Raw genomic sequence first — 16,672 nt, 5'->3', positions numbered from 1 at the left:
TTCCAGGTCATTTTGGGCCGTTTCTTTTGGTCCATTCATCATGAAATGTACACACAATGTAAAGAACAACAGGCGTTTTCAGATTATATCAAAAACTCAAATACGAGGTTTTGTTGCGCCAGCAGTGAAATGTCGGGGTTGGCCTGATGAGGTTTTGAGGTGCTGGATAATTCATTACATTTGATTAAAACGGTAAATGTATTATTATCATGAACGTTTCATGAATCCACTTCCAGTCACCTCTAATTTAACGGTAACTAGTTTCTTAGTAATGAGCATATTTGCATATATGATTATAATGGGGTTGCATCTGATTAGTTGTGTTGGGGTGTTTTTTACCAGTGGCGATCTGATCAGAGCACCTTCAGAAAGTTCCAGACATCCTAACTGATCCCAATCTGATCACAACGTGGCTTTGAGCTTCCTGACTGTCTGGAGCGGAATCGGATCGCTCGACCCGTCTCAATTCCGTTCCAATAATGATGTCATTTAGAGATCAATGATCCAGCAACCAATCACATGTCAGTCACTCATTAAATTAAGCCGTGTTTTTTTATCGGTGCTGCGCTGCGGCCTTTAGAACCCACTGTGAACCGTTTTATCTCATGCTTTGATTTATATCGTGTTCTGTTACTGTTTGATTCCTGGCTTTGTGATAAGTTCCTTTTATTCATGTCATAGCGAGCAGGCCTGGGTTCAGTTCCCCGGCCGGGCGCCCAGGTCCGTTCTGTGTGGGGTCTGCATGTTCTCCCCGTGTCTGCGTGGGTTTCCTCCCACAGTCCAAAGACATGTGGTCAGGCCAACTGGACATGCTAAACAGCCCCTGGGTGTGAGTGAATTTGTCTGCCTGTCTGTCTGCCTGCCTGTCTGTCTGCACTGCGATGGACCTGTCCGGGGTGTTTCCTGATGGGAGAGGCTCCAGCCCCGCCCCATGACCCAGAAGGCTAAGCGGTTTAGGGAATGTGTGTGTGTGTGTGTGTGTGTGTGTGTTTACTCAGGTTTATGGTGAATTCACACGTTTGAACTCAGAGATGTTCATATTTCTGCTTTTAAATTTAAATTTAAATCTACTTCCTCAGAGGAAAAGTCAGTGATTGGTCTTTTCATCCCATTCAAAATGCAATTTGCAATTAATTTAATTTGTATTTAATTATTTTTTATTCCTTTATCTATGTAGCAGATGTAGTTTAAAGATTTCCCCACATAATTACACAGACTTTTCTAAGCCACTTCTCCTTCTGGGTCGCGGGGGGTGCAGGAGCCAATCCTAGCGGTCATTGGACGGACGGCAGGAAAGACCCTGGACGGGTTACCAGTCTATCGCCGGGCAGACACACACACTCACACACACACACACACACACACACGCACACACACACACACAAAACTTCTCCAGTTCTCCTGACACAGACATGAGGAGAACATAAACATGCAAACGCCATACAGGAATGACCCAGGAGTAAATAAATGTATACTAAATAAATAAATAAATGAGTAAATAAATAAACGAATATCTGTTTGCGGGGAAAAAATAAACAAATAAAACACGACAGTTCTTCCAAAAAGATTTGAAATATTTTATTCCAAACGTTCAGTAAATCCTACTGCAGTGTCTTTGGCAATTAGTTTCCTTCTTTCCCGCCGATTTCGGCGGAGTGACGTCTCATCACACAGGAATTTATGATTTACTGTTAAAACGCTTTTTATCTCTCCGAAACCCAGAAGCCACAGACGGGACGCTGCGCCGAGTCGGCCTGCCTGTGAAACTCGCCTCTAACATTTTAATGAGTTTTGAAAGATAAACAGTCATATTTCAGTATGCATGCTAAATAGCTAACAGCTAACAGGCTTAGTTTAAACAGCTAATGGGCTAACAGGCCAAACGTCGACACACAGCGAGGAAAGAGTCCAGCGTAGCCGCCGCGGCGGCGCCACGGGACGCAGAACTACAGCGAGGCTCGTCCTTCCAGTGGATCCGTCTCGCGGTTGTGAATGGAGAAGTGTTATAGCCACAGAAGTACATTAGACCACTTAGCCCCCCTTATTAGCCCCCTGTATTAGCCCCCCTGTATTAGACCCCCTTATTAGCCCCCCTGTATTAGCCCCCTATGTTAGACCCCTTATTAGCCCCCTGTATTAGACCCCCTTATTAGCCCCCCTGTATTAACCCCCTATGTTAGACCCCCTTATTAGCCCCCCTGTATTAACCCCCTATGTTAGACCCCCTTATTAGCCCCCCTGTATTAGCTAACCAGCTAACAGGCAGTTGCTCTTCACTGAAGCATCTGCTGAAAACCCACAATAACAATATCTTACATGTAAACTTGTGGCGTTTTAACGCGAGTTTATTTAAGCAAGAGCTGCAATAAATAGCATTAAACTCCGAGTGGGACGTGAAACGCTGCAGAACTAAACTATATTACAGGGGAATTCCACAGTTTTGTGTCAAAATCCGTACCAAACTGCATCAGAGTGTGAGGTGTAAACGGAGAGATCCAGAGGGTTTGGTGTGAAACGGTTCAGACGTCCATTATTTACCATCCAGAACCACCAGAGAACCCACACAAGTCTTCTGAGCTTATATGGAATGCTGATGATGGAAAACAGTGGAAAATCTGGAATAATGAGTTTTCTTTGGGGACTATTTTGCCGCACAGCGCCCTGCATGTCTCCCTCCACCATGAATGGAGTTGAAGTTCTCTAAACTCTCATAAAACAGCGTCTCAGTCATCAGGCAGTGAATTCAGAACCAGCTCATGGAGGAACTTTCTGTAGGAGCTTTTAGAGGGACGTCTGGTTCCCATCACCACCACTGTGAGGAGCTTTTAGAGGGACGTCTGGTTCCCATCACCACCACTGTCAAAAGTTCTGACTTGGTAAGTTTATCTAGAACCGATCGATTCACACCAAACCGCTCTGATTACATTGTAAATTTAGAAAATTAAAAAACGGCTTAGATTCTTTCGTGTGTCTTAAAGAAAAATAACTGTAAACTCTACTTACTTGCTCACTTCCAGGGAGTATGGGCTAGGGCTACGGTTAGGGCTAAGGCTAGGGCTACGGTTAGGGCTAAGGCTAGGGCTACGGTTAGGGCTAAGGCTAGGGCTACGGTTAGGGCTAAGGCTAGGGCTACGGTTAGGGCTAAGGCTAGGGCTACGGTTAGGGCTAAGGCTAGGGTTGGAGTAGAGCGCCCTCTGGAGGCTAACCAGGTCTTTACGATGTATATCTGTGGTCATAACTCAGGTGCTTCATCACTGTCAGTTTAATGGTTCAGTCAACAGAGATTAAGATGACAGGTTTGTGGAACAGAGCGTAAACGGTACAGCGGTTATTAAAACTGGGTGCATGCTAAAAAATCATGTAATTTTGACTATAAGAAAATATCCATTAAATTGCCAATGGCATCTTGTCAATATGGAGCTTAATCAGTGATGTGAAAGTAAAAGTCTCTTAACTGTCAGCAGTGTGCAGGATCACCCAGCCAAACAGCTAACCTAGCAGCTAACGGGAACCTGCACGTATACACACTACACTACGCTACAGATCAGCCACATGCGTAGCGTTAGCCTGTCAGGAGACGGCATCCACCTGAATTAGAGCAAAAAGAGCCGTCAGACATTTCAAAGCTTTAATTAAGGCCAAAATGCTGTTTATCACTCATTTGGAGACGGTGGGGGGGGTTACAACCCCCCTTTTACACTTCAATGGGTTATGGCTTTAAAAAAGGTGCAGAACCTCTGCTCTAGAACGTCAAAATATCCAGCAGATGAGAAACTAGTGCACTACTAAAAAAACAGTAAAGGAACCAGACAGCGGTGCCACGTCTGGTAGAAGAACCTTTCTGAGGATGGTACATTAAAGTGTGAAGATGTAAAGGTTCTTCATGTGTTAAAGAACTCTACCTACAGTTTCTATATGAGACACTGAGGATTTCCCACGAATTACTGAAGTATTTTTATATTTACAGACGTGTAATCGGCTCACAATGTGATAAAAAACGGGAATACTGGTGAAGATGATCCAGCAAAGAGCTTTTACTCTGACCGTGAAATGTTGGGGACACTGTGTGTGTTCATGAGGAAATGGGGTTGTTGTTGTTGTTGTTGTTGTTTGTGTTGGTGTTTGTTAGATCATGCTGGGTGCGATGCTGTACAGTGTGACGTCCCCCACCACCCGCACCAGCGTGACCTCCTCCAGCCCCCCCACTCTGTGCTCATACTCCAGCAGGTGCACTCCGTCCACAGCAACCTTAAACACGTCCGCCTCCACCAGGATCTTCAGCTGAGACAGAAACACAGAGAATATGTAATATACATGATAATAATAACGCCTCATGCATGTTTATCCTCTGAGTGTAAATAAGTTACACGGCCTCTGCCGAGACTCACGGCTGCACTGGCTGAGCTGAACACAGAAAATACCGCCTGTGTTGTGTTTATGGGTTTTTTCTCTCAATACATTAAACTCAAATTAATAGAATTTCTGCACTAAAATGAGCAGATATATAAGTATGCAAGTCAACAAACATACTGTATATAAAATATGTCTCATTATGTCTTTTTTAAAATTATTACCTGTAATAACCTACAGTCCCGATTTTAACCTCAAAGATGAAAAATTAATTTTTACAAAAAATCTGTTCACACAAAAAGGTCGCACATTTTTTCTATACTTTAGCTGGAGTGCAGAAATAATATTGGGCAGGAAAACAAACAAATAAAAACACACTAGGGGGCGCTGTTGGAGAGTGAAGCGTCACCCCAGTCACACTATGGGATGCCTGTCTGATTAAAAGCTTTTGTACCTCAAACTGTCTGCCCTGCACAAAAGGAAAGCCCCCTTCTCTCTCCTCCGGACCCCAGTAGCCCCCCAGATTTGAGTTCCTGACGACGGTCTGCTCGGGGAACCGAGGGTTAAAGTGGAACACGATGTCAGGACCCTTCACAAAGTCTACATGGAACCTAGAAGGAGGGCAGAGAACACATTAAAGCGATAGTTTAGGCAAATTTTTGTCTGAAGTTTAGTTCTGTAGTTTTAGCTCTGGAGCTACGAGGCTAATGCAGCTAACAAGCAATGGAAGCTTATACCCACCAATTAGCATAGTGCTAACCGCATGGCTAAATCATCACACTCGCCTCAAACCGACAGTGGTAGCACAAGGTGGGTGTTTCTAATAAAGTGGCCAGTGTGTGGAAGCACAAGGTGGGTGTTTCTAATAAAGTGGCCAGTGTGTGGAAGCACAAGGTGGGTGTTTCTGATAAAGTGGCCAGTTAGTGGAAGCACAAGGTGGGTGTTTCTAATAAAGTGGCCAGTGAGTGGAAGCACAAGGTGGGTGTTTCTAATAAAGTGGCCAGTTAGTGGAAGCACAAGGTGGGTGTTTCTGTTAAAGTGGCCAGTGAGTGGAAGCACAAGGTGGGTGTTTCTAATAAAGTGGCCAGTGAGTGGAAGCACAAGGTGGGTGTTTCTAATAAAGTGGCCAGTGAGTGGAAGTACAAGGTGGGTGTTTCTAATAAAGTGGCCAGTTAGTGGAAGCACAAGGTGGGTGTTTCTGTTAAAGTGGCCAGTTAGTGGAAGCACAAGGTGGGTGTTTCTGTTAAAGTGGCCAGTGAGTGGAAGCACAAGGTGGGTGTTTCTAATAAAGTGGCCAGTGTGTGGAAGCACAAGGTGGGTGTTTCTGTTAAAGTGGCCAGTGAGTGGAAGCACAAGGTGGGTGTTTCTAATAAAGTGGCCAGTTAGTGGAAGCACAAGGTGGGTGTTTCTAATAAAGTGGCCAGTGAGTGGAAGCACAAGGTGGGTGTTTCTAATAAAGTGGCCAGTGTGTGGAAGCACAAGGTGGGTGTTTCTAATAAGGTGGCCAGTGTGTGGAAGCACAAGGTGGGTGTTTCTAATAAAGTGGCCAGTGAGTGGAAGCACAAGGTGGGTGTTTCTGTTAAAGTGGCCAGTGAGTGGAAGCACAAGGTGGGTGTTTCTAATAAAGTGGCCAGTGAGTGGAAGCACAAGGTGGGTGTTTCTAATAAAGTGGCCAGTGAGTGGAAGCACAAGGTGGGTGTTTCTGTTAAAGTGGCCAGTGAGTAGAAGCACAAGGTGGGTGTTTCTGTTAAAGTGGCCAGTGAGTAGAAGCACAAGGTAGGTGTTTCTAATAAAGTGGCCAGTGAGTGGAAGCACAAGGTGGGTGTTTCTGTTAAAGTGGCCAGTGAGTAGAAGCACAAGGTAGGTGTTTCTAATAAAGTGGCCAGTCAGTGGAAGCACAAGGTGGGTGTTTCTGTTAAAGTGGCCAGTGAGTGGAAGCACAAGGTGGGTGTTTCTAATAAAGTGGCCAGTGTGTGGAAGCACAAGGTGGGTGTTTCTGTTAAAGTGGCCAGTGAGTTTATGTCACAGAACCCTGTTGTCGGGCTGCTGTAGGTGTGTGAGGTGTGTGTGTATGTAAATATGTTACCGATCTGCTCCTGGAACTGGTTCTGCTACTACAGTGATGAGCAGGCGGGGCATTATCCCAGCGTGGAGCGGCAGGTCATACGGCACCGGCTGAAACACAGGGACACAGTCACTTACGGCAGAGCTCAAACACGGCGCATAATCATTAACTCAAACACAGGAGAGGAGAAAAGATCAGTCCATAAACTCTCCTCACAGAACTCTGCCCACGCCAGAGCCCAGCCCAGCCCAGCACTATCTCACCTCTGTTATCTCAGACCTGTATGGGGAGGTTAGCTGGAATTCTCTGTGTACACGGTATGAAACTACCTGGACTTCTTATTCCGATACTCGGAAGGCAGCCACATGCTAGAACAGCCAGTCCAGTTAGATGAACATAGAGTACATAGAGAAAGTTACTGTTCCCCAACCCGTCCCCCACTGAGACACCGAGCATGCTTTCATAATACCTGGGCCATTTTCCTGAATTAGTTCACACTTATTTAAAGTCCTATGGTCAAAAAAAAAACCTACTGAAAAATCACCATCTCCAAAAAGTTGGGACGCTGTGTAAAATGTAAATGAATGTGCAAATCATTCAAACAGTCAGTGGTTTTCAGAAGTGTTTCTGAGCCCATGCAGTGATTTCCACTACAGAATCATGTCTGTTTTTAATGCAGTGCTGCCTGAGGGCCCAAAGATCACGGCCAGCAGATACTGGTGTTCAGCCTCGTCCCTCACAGACAGAGATTTCTCCAGATTCTCTGAGTCTTTAATGATGTTCTGCACCGTAGACGATGGAAAGCAGAAGCTCTTTGCTGTTTTATGTTGAGGAACGTTCTTCTTGAGTTGTTGCTCTATTTGATGGTCCAGTCTTTCACAGAGTGGTGACCCCTCCTCACCTTTACTTCTGAAAGACTCCGCCCCTCTGAGCTGCTCTTTATACCCAGTCATGTTACTAACCTGCTGCCAATCAACCACCAGGTGTTTTATTAACATCACACAACTTTACCCGCCTTTTGTTCCCCGTCCCAACTTTTTTGGAACATGTTGTTGGCATCAAATTCAGAATGGGCAAATATTTAAAAAAAAAAACATTAAAATTCCTCAGTTTTAACTTTCAATATTTCGTCTTTGTACTATTTTCAAATAAATATATGGTTTAATTGATTTATACCTCATTACATTTTGTTTTCATTTAAATTTTGCTCAGTGTCCCAGCATTTTTGGAAATAGGGCTGTACCAAATCATCCTTTATGGGATATTTTCTAGTGGGAGGAGTCTGTCCCACAGCGCAACCCCTAAATTTACACCTCTGAAAATCACAGTTACAGTGTTTTGTATTTTAAAGGGAAATTCAATTATTTAATTAAAAATGCCAAAATGCCATCCTGCGTTTTCACCTCACTACCAAAACAGTTTTAGTCAGTAGGTGGGGTCTTGTTTTAGCCACGCCCCTGATTTTCAGGGGAGGACGTGATGCTGCATCCCTGTCCCTCGTGGCCACATGGTGAGCAGTTAGATCCACTGTTTTGAAGTAAATGTGTCCCAAAGTCTGAAAGTCGGTGAGGATCATTAAGAATCGCCCTATTTTCTGCAGTTCAGCGTTTTTTAGTGTTTTAATGTAAAATATGATGATTTTCTGTGTGTACAGCTGATCAAAGCCGAGTTTGCGGAGTTTTTGAGCTCAAATGAGCCGAACAGTCACTGACACACTGAAACAGTCACGACCGACACGTGTGGTACAGTCTGGGTCGTTATGACTGTGATAAAATGGAACGATCATTTATCAAATTAACGTAATTAAGTTATAGGGTGAAAGCATAAAGTCCGAAACTCAGTAAATTGAACCAAATCCAACTTAATTTCACATTTTCCTTTTAAAATCGCGTTTTTGATGTATTTCAGTAACAAAAACACATTTTTAAAATCTTAAAATCTTTTAAAAAATTAAAAATTCCTTCATTATTGGTAGGTTGTTTAGTCTTTTCGGCCCTCAGCCACCACGAACTGTGCACTTTGGCCCCCTGAGACAGTTTCATCGTTAGCTCATGTCCACGGTCTCAGTACACACGATCCACGTCATGTGAAAGGCTGAATTCTTCTGTCTAATCTTCCATCAAACGACTTCAGCCCCGCCTCTAAATGATCTGCTTCTGCCCAGAAAGTGACCAAACACAACACAGTGACCTCTCCCTCCAACAAGTAACCAGCTGACTAAATAAATAAACAAACACATAAATAAACTGAGTTAGGGGCTAAATGTTAATGGGTAACGGGAGCTGAGGGGAAAGGAGTGCTGCGCTCACTAGTGCAGGAGAAATAAAACTTACTGGACTTTTCACTTATTTATTACTATTGTTTTCACTAATATCTGAAAAGCCATAAACCTTTTCACCACTAATGATCAGAAACACTATGATAAACTATCAAAAACACGGTTATCCAAGTACCCTTAGTTACCAGTTTGATTAATATACATTAATTAACATACTATAATCATTATTCACAAACTTTTCATTATGATGTTTGTTGTTAGGAGCTAAGCTGATCGAGGTCTCTGGCTGTTTCATCACTACTGCTAAAATACATAAATAAGTTATTTGGTAAATATCAACAACTATATAGTTATTTCATAACACTTTATTTGGAGCATTTGCATTAAATCCTGAACCCTTTTAGCGTTTTATTAGTTTGCTGTGTTTCTACGACAACCATCCCAACACACAAACAAACGGTGCTTCTATATTTTGCTGGGAATGGAAATAAAAGTCTCTGAATCAGTGATTCCCGACCGGCTGCGCACACGGATCCACGCTCAGAGGAAAAAGGGATCCTTCCTAGAATTAAATGAACGTCAGATTGATGTGACAACACCCGGGTTAAAAACAACGTCACCATGACAACAGTCTGCAAAATCAGGGCTGCATGACACACAACCTGATTCCAAACCCCACCCGGTGACTCACTAACTCCAGCGCGCTCCCTGAACACTGTCCCTGCGCTGAAACTAGGCCAAGCTCATTCCTCTGGGCTTCTCCTGTTCAAACAAACCTCTGAACAGGCTGAAACCAGAGCGATGTGGCTACATTCATCATCATCGTGATGAACGGCATCACAATGCGCCACAACTTGCTTCTCTGAGCGCGTCATGGGCGTCGTCAGCACTTCACGCCACTAACCTGTCTGATTACATAGAGAGCGTGACCCCTGATAGGGTTAGGGCTAGATCATTCCCACGCCTCACTAGATCATTCCCACGCCTCGCTAGATCATCCCCACGCCTTACTAGATCATCCCCACGCCTTGCTAGATCATCCCCACGCCTTACTAGATCATCCCCACGCATTGCTAGATCATCCCCACGCCTTACAAGATCATTCCCACGCCTTACTAGATCATCCCCACGCCTTACTAGATCATCCCCACGCCTTACTAGATCATCCCCACGCCTTACTAGATCATTCCCACGCCTTGCTAGATCATCCCCACGCCTTACTAGATCATCCCCACGCCTTACTAGATCATTCCCACGCCTTACTAGATCATCCCCACGCCTTACTAGATCATTCCCACGCCTCACTAGATCATCCCCACGCCTCACTAGATCATCCCCACGCCTCACTAGATCATCCCCACGCCTCACTAGATCATCCCCACGCCTTACTAGATCATCCCCACGCCTCACTAGATCATCCCCACGCCTCACTAGATCATCCCCACGCCTCACTAGATCATCCCCACGCCTTACTAGATCATCCCCACGCCTCACTAGATCATCCCCACGCCTCACTAGATCATTCCCACGCCTCACTAGATCATCCCCACGCCTTACTAGATCATCCCCACGCCTCACTAGATCATTCCCACGCCTCACTAGATCATCCCCACGCCTCACTAGATCATCCCCACGCCTTACTAGATCATCCCCATGCCTTACTAGATCATCCCCACGCCTTACTAGATCATTCCCACGCCTTACTAGATCATCCCCACGCCTTACTAGATCATTCCCACGCCTTACTAGATCATCCCCACGCCTTACTAGATCATCCCCACGCATTGCTAGATCATCCCCACGCCTCACTAGATCATCCCCACGCCTCACTAGATCATTCCCACGCCTTACTAGATCATCCCCACGCCTTACTAGATCATCCCCACGCCTTACTAGATCATCCCCACGCCTTGCTAGATCATCCCCACGCGTTGCTAGATCATCCCCACGCGTTGCTAGATCATCCCCACGCCTTACTAGATCATCCCCACGCCTTACTAGATCATTCCCACGCCTTACTAGATCATCCCCACGCCTTACTAGATCATCCCCACGCCTTACTAGATCATTCCCACGCCTTACTAGATCATTCCCACGCCTTACTAGATCATCCCCACGCCTGACTAAGTCGCAGTATTGTATTTATACAGGGTGTCACCAGCGGGGCTCCGTAGAAATCAGTAAATGGGACTGTGAGGGAAAAATGAGCGATGAAAGGTGGAAATGTGTCTATTATTCTAGATTAACCGCCAGTGGGCCGCCCAGAAAACACTGAGCAAAACGCCAGCGGACCACCAGCTTGGCCTTTAGCAGGCCGGCAGTGGCCCACGGTCCTCTTACTGTCAGGGTTAGTCCTGTTCGCCTGGATTTAGTGCAGCACAGTGTGTGAAATGCTGAATGTGCGCATAACTGGATTCATAGTTTTGATGGTATTTTTAAAATGTGGCCTCACTTTGGTCTAATTGATCATAAATAATATCCTGTATCACAAGATCGCATGGGGCTAACGGAGCTAACAGTTAGCATGGGGCTAACGCAGCTAACAGTTAGCATGGGGCTAACGCAGCTAACAGATAGCATGGGGCTAACGCAGCTAACAGATAGCATGGGGCTAACGCAGCTAACAGTTACTGGTGGACAGTAACTGAGTAACTGAGTATCTGAGTATCTGAGTAACTGAGTAAATGTAATTAGTTTCTGTACTTTAGTATTTTTGGTGTATCTGTACTGAAGTTTCTCCGTTCTGGGCGACTTTTTCCTTTCACTCCACTACATTTCAGAGTCTAATATCCGACTTTTTCCTCCTACATTCTGAGAAATCTGTCGTTCCTTTTGGTTTCTGTGTGTATAAAAACGTAACATGTCAAAACGAAAGAAGCGCAAAGCCAGAGCACCAATCAGGGCCCAGCGGTCACTTTGTTTAGAGCTGGTTTTGACCTGTTGGTCATACCGACCCAGTGCAGCACGCGGTTCAACGTCAGCGCATCAGTGTAAAACTTTGGGAGAGTCTGTTCAACATAAATGATGAACTAACCTAACTTTGTGTAAATAGAGCTCAATATAGAAATATGTCCACATATGCAGTCGAGACTGACGCGGCTTTTTTCTGAATTTCTACAAACACCATTTCATTTTATAGTAAATGAGTTTGGGCTGGTTTATGTTTATGAACAGACGCCTACAGATCAACATAGTAAAGGAGCTCATCTGTGATCCTGAGTTTAAAGCCAGTTTTTATTCAACTTAAACTTGGAACTAAGTTGTAAATAAATCTGAAACTGAAACTTTGCTTGTGTGTAAAAAGTGATTTCAGAGCCACTCGGTTCTCCCTGATGGAACCTGTTTACCTTCAGTGTTTTGTGCTTCTGATCATTTTAATAGACGTCAGCGTCGCTAATTAATGACGTTCTATTAAAAGACTGGTTTACCAAGAGAGACGCTGGAGGACTTTCACCTGAAATGAGTTCATGAAGCCAGTCTGGTTATAAAAATGATAACAGGACATCAGAGCCAGAATTCCTCTTTTAGTACTTTTACTTTATACTTAAGTACATTTGAAGGGAAATGCTTTAGTACTTTTACTCAACTGGAGGTCTAAAGGGAGGAACTTCTACTTTTACTGGAGGAATATTTTACCCTGAGGGTCTCGACTTTAACTCCAGTACAGGGTTTGTGGACTTTGTCCACCTCTGAGGATTAGAAAGCCAGCAAATCTCAGCTGATCGGGCGACTACAGTTATTTTGGATTTCTTTGTGAAATTTAAAGTTAAACAACATCAAACCCACCTGACATTAATAAATCAGTGATGGATTAATATTGAATACTTAACAGTAAAAATCCCATTAGAATAAGACACTAAATCAGACCTGAAACAAGTCAGCATTTACATTTACTTCATTTTGGTGGAATAAACAACAAAGTGCAGTACAAAGATTTTTTCATAAAAAGTGCAACACACAACAGTTTTTATGTAGCAGAATTAAGAAAATAAAGTGTATTAATAAAATATATTCTTTTAAAAGCTGGCTTGTCTATAGACCATCTGCGCCCACTGCATTATTAGAGTAACGACAGCCTGGCCTGTAACAGCGTAAATGTTGGTGTGATTTATAGTCGGCAGAGTCAGCAGCTCTGATCGTACTGCCCCCTCTCTCTCTCTCTCTCTCTGAAGGCTGCAGTGTTGCTCCCCCTGAGAATATCTGCGGTGTTCACTGCGATCAATACGGAGGCCTATATCCCGGCTGAAAGACAAAAACAGGAGTTTTTTCACATCTACACTTCAATTCTCAGTCCACCGTCCCACCAAGCCAAATCCACACCTGCCCTCAGTCACCAAATACACCCCCGGAGCAGCCTGAGGGGCCTCGCTGAACCTCAACCAGCAGTCAGGAGACCCTCCAACCAACACATGCACACCCCCATAACACCCCCACAGCCTCGGACTGTACGCATGTTTTCCATATCGATTAAATGCGAATGCCATTTGGCTCCTCAATCGGAACAGCTACTTTAATACACTAGATGGCGCTGCGCACGCACTGCAGAGCGCACTAGACGGTGAGACGGTCCAGCCGCTGACTTGCTGCAGCAGGAACGCTAGCAGTTTATAATCATTACACACTAATGTCCTTTGCTTAATTAGTAATTATGAGTTCGATATGGAAAAAATGTCTTGCTAAGATTTTTAGCCGTATCGCCCGGCCATTAAACATTCCCACACCCGCAGCCTTACTCACCAACATGCCTCCAGGAGCACCCGGCCCCCCGTATGGTCCCATTGGTCCAGGTCCAAATCCTGCGGGAGGTCCGGGCTGGGGAGGGAAGCCCCCTCCGGGTACGCCCCAAGATCCAGGAGGTACAGGGGGAAAAGCGCCTCCGGCGAAGCCTGGCCCGGGCCCTCCGGCTGGGGGAAAGGGCGCAGGGCCCCCGGGGCCGTACATACCTGGAGCTGGGGGTCCGGCTGGGTAAGGCACATTAGGGTAGGGTCCCTGTGGAGCTCCAGGGGTGGAGGGGAACTGACCCCCAGCGTAGGGCATAGGCGCTCCTCCTGGAGGAAACTGCCCTGGCCCAGGGGGGAACTGTCCAGGCATTCCGGGGCCAGGAGGGTATCCAGCAGGGGCAGAAGGGGCGCTAGGATACTGCCCTGGAGGAGCCCCGGGGCCATGCGGAAAAGAACCCGGAGCACCAGGGCCAGAGTGGGGGAATCCTCCGGGGGCAGAAGGCTGGGCTGGACCACCGGACGGGGGGAAGCTGGGACCACCCGGAGCTGCACCAGGCCAGCCAGGATTAGTGGCAGGTGGAGCCCCGTTTATTGGGGCAGATGGATTAACATTTGCGGTTCTGGGTGCTTGACTGGGGGCGTCGTCCGCGATTGCATCAGCAAGCTACAAAAACAGAGGCATTTTCAGTGATGATGGAACAGCAAAAACAACAGAACAGAAAAACCTCAGTGAAGCGCCGGCCCATCGTCTTCTACTGTAACTGTGTTTTGAGTCAACAGGTTTTCTGTTTCAGGGAATTCGTTGTACATGGAAACTGATCATAGGCTTCAGGAGCGGCGGACAGACACTACGCTGAAAAACTGTCAACAAATATTTTAAAAAAAGAGTTAAATTACTGATGAAGGAAGATCTGTTTACACAACAGCTGGGGTGTATTCCACAAAACATGAACTTAGCCAGATATGGAATGTCACGGAGCAGCACAGATGACTTTCAAGAAAAATTCCAAGTCAGAACCGTTCAGAGTGGTGGTGATGGGAACCAGACGTCCCGCTCTAAAAGCTCCTCACAGTGGTGGTAATGGGAACCAGACGTCCCCCTCTAAAAGCTCCTCACAGTGGTGGTGATAGGAACCAGACGTCCCTCTAAAAGCTCCTACAGAAAGTTCCTACATGAACTGGTTCTGAATTCACTGCCTGATGACTGAGACGCTGTTTTATGAGAGTTTAGAGAACTTCAACTCCATTCATGGTGGAGGGAGACATGCAGGGCGCTGTGCGGCAAAATAGTCCCCAAAGAAAACTCATTATTCCAGATTTTCCACTGTTTTCCATCATCAACATTCCATATAAGCTCAGAAGACTCGTGTAGGTTCTCTGGAGGTTCTGGATGGTGAATAAAGTGTCTATATCTGTGTTGTAGTCATGGCGACGCCTGGTTCCCATCACCACCACTGTGAAGACGTCTGAACCGTTTCACACCAAACCCACTGGATCTCTGTTTACAGCTCAAACAGTGAATTAAGCAGGAATTTTGAAAAATTGGAGGCATTTCCCTTTAAGCTGAGGACTGTTCTACAGGAGGAGTGGACATTTTTACTGGGTTTAGGTTCTAGCTTTGCTCATAACTTACATTACGACACCCAGTGAGTTCCCAAACCTGGTCACATGATATAATAACCAGTTCACATGAAAACAAACAAACAAACAAACTGTAAGCTAATATTAAACGGAGCACACACAACTTGCATACGCCCGCATCATGATCAAAACCAGACGGTGTAAAGGCCTGTAGCTTTTAGAAAACATGCTGTAACTGGTTAAACAACAGTATATATAAAAATATAAATACAAACAATATAAGTAGTAAATTTGTGTCTGTTTAACAATCCAATGTAGGATTAAGAACTCACCGAGAAATCTGCCATGGCCTGTGGAGGAAAACAGAAACAAATAAAACTCACAGCAGGAAAATGACTGTCAGTCCAGCTAACTCTGTCTATTCTCATTCGAATTACCCCGTTCCACCTTAAATGGTGCGCCACTTAAGGTGGAACGGGTAAATTCGAAGAAGCTGGCGGATAGTCAGCCAAACTTCAGCCTCGTGTTTAAACTCAACGTGAATGCCGTAAAATCAGCGTTTATCATCTTCTAATCAGATCAATCGACAGTGACGAGCACGCGAAGCCACTGGACTCGGTCCGCGACGGCTCGCTGTTTTACCTCGGTTTGACTGAAGGCCTGTCGGCGAGGATCGGCCTCTTACTCACAGCACAGCCGTCAGGAAACACACTCATCCACACGCTCACACACACACACACACGCTACACACACTACACTCGGCTGAGCTCTACAGAGGAAGCGAGGCTGGGGCTGGAAATAGGGGCACCATGACTGAGGAACCCGCTGATCTGTAAGTCATGCGCGCAGTGGAACACTGCGGCGCGCATGGTTTACAGATCCACACGCTGTTTTTCCTTCTCCTATTCCCGCCAAACCCCGCCCCCGGGCGCTCGGATTGGCCTCCAGAGCCCGAGCCCCGCCCCTGGATTGTTCAATCTCAGACGCACCAATGAACAACGAGCCAATCCTTGCGCTGGTGGGCGGGGCTTCGCCGCTCAGGGGTGTGGGGAAGAAAAACTGCAGCGTCACAGCTCAAACGTGTTTACGCAAAAGCCCGGAAAAGTGGGCGTGTCCTTAAAGGGACAGGCGAGCTGGAAAAACAAGCATTTTTAGAGACTCGATTCTGTTTTTGCACTTAAAAACGCCGTGAAGTTAAAAACGAGTTATTCGTTTTTAATGAGGTTCAATGTCGTTTAGTTTAAGCAGTTATCTTTTGAGCTTAGTTAGAGGGTTCCAGGGTTCTCCTCACTGCTAAACTCCACCGGCAGCACTAAGTAAGATTTAGTGACATCTAGCGGTGAAGTTACAGATTCCCTCACCCCTCCCTCACTCCCCCACCCCTCACCTACCCCTCCCTCACTCCCCCACCCCTCACCTACCTCTCCCTCACCCCTCCCTCACTCCCCCACCCCTCACCTACCCCTCCCTCACCCCCCCACCTCTCCCCCACCCCTCCCTCACCCATGCATGCTTAAAAAGGTGGTTCTTCGAGGGTTCTTTAATAAAGAAATTGGTTCTATATAGAATCCTGAACTCTCAAAGAACCAACTGCATGATTAAAGGATTCTCTGCATCATGAAGGTCAATGGAAAGTTCTGTATAGCCTACAGTAGCAGAACCCTTTTGTTGCATTCT

The 16,672-nt window shown here is 45.8% G+C and overlaps 1 protein-coding gene across 2 annotated transcripts; it reads right to left on the bottom strand.

Moving 5' to 3' along the window:
• Window positions 1-4,010: 4,010 nt before the first annotated feature.
• On the bottom strand, window positions 4,011-15,845 carry lgals3a (lectin, galactoside binding soluble 3a). 2 transcript variants are annotated; one of them, XM_017682428.2, is made up of 6 exons: window positions 15,638-15,844; window positions 15,328-15,345; window positions 13,431-14,078; window positions 6,437-6,525; window positions 4,805-4,961; window positions 4,011-4,281 (listed from the first exon to the last, which is right to left on the bottom strand). In XM_017682428.2, exons 2-6 carry the CDS (start codon window positions 15,340-15,342, stop codon window positions 4,126-4,128), a joined length of 1,065 nt encoding a protein of 354 aa, XP_017537917.1. In that variant the 5' UTR covers window positions 15,343-15,345; window positions 15,638-15,844; the 3' UTR covers window positions 4,011-4,125. The 2 variants fall into 2 exon arrangements, with proteins under 2 accessions (XP_017537917.1, XP_037394730.1); XM_037538833.1 differs by lacking the exons at window positions 4,011-4,281; window positions 4,805-4,961; window positions 6,437-6,525 and adding an exon at window positions 12,565-12,935 and having other exon boundaries at window positions 15,638-15,845.
• Between the last annotated feature and the right edge of the window lie 827 nt (window positions 15,846-16,672).

This window comes from Pygocentrus nattereri, chromosome 5, assembly GCF_015220715.1.
Source record: "Pygocentrus nattereri isolate fPygNat1 chromosome 5, fPygNat1.pri, whole genome shotgun sequence".
In the NCBI taxonomy this organism is placed as follows: Eukaryota; Metazoa; Chordata; class Actinopteri; order Characiformes; family Serrasalmidae; genus Pygocentrus; species Pygocentrus nattereri.
This window is presented reverse-complemented; position numbering and strand designations above follow the sequence as displayed.

Coding starts and splice junctions, on each gene's coding strand:
- lgals3a (XM_017682428.2), bottom strand. Junction 6,526..13,430: donor GTGCTCCTGGAGGCATGTTG/GTGAGTAAGGCT, acceptor CCTGTGTTTCAG/CCGGTGCCGTATGACCTGCC. Junction 4,962..6,436: donor CCAGTTCCAGGAGCAGATCG/GTAACATATTTA, acceptor CCCTCCTTCTAG/GTTCCATGTAGACTTTGTGA.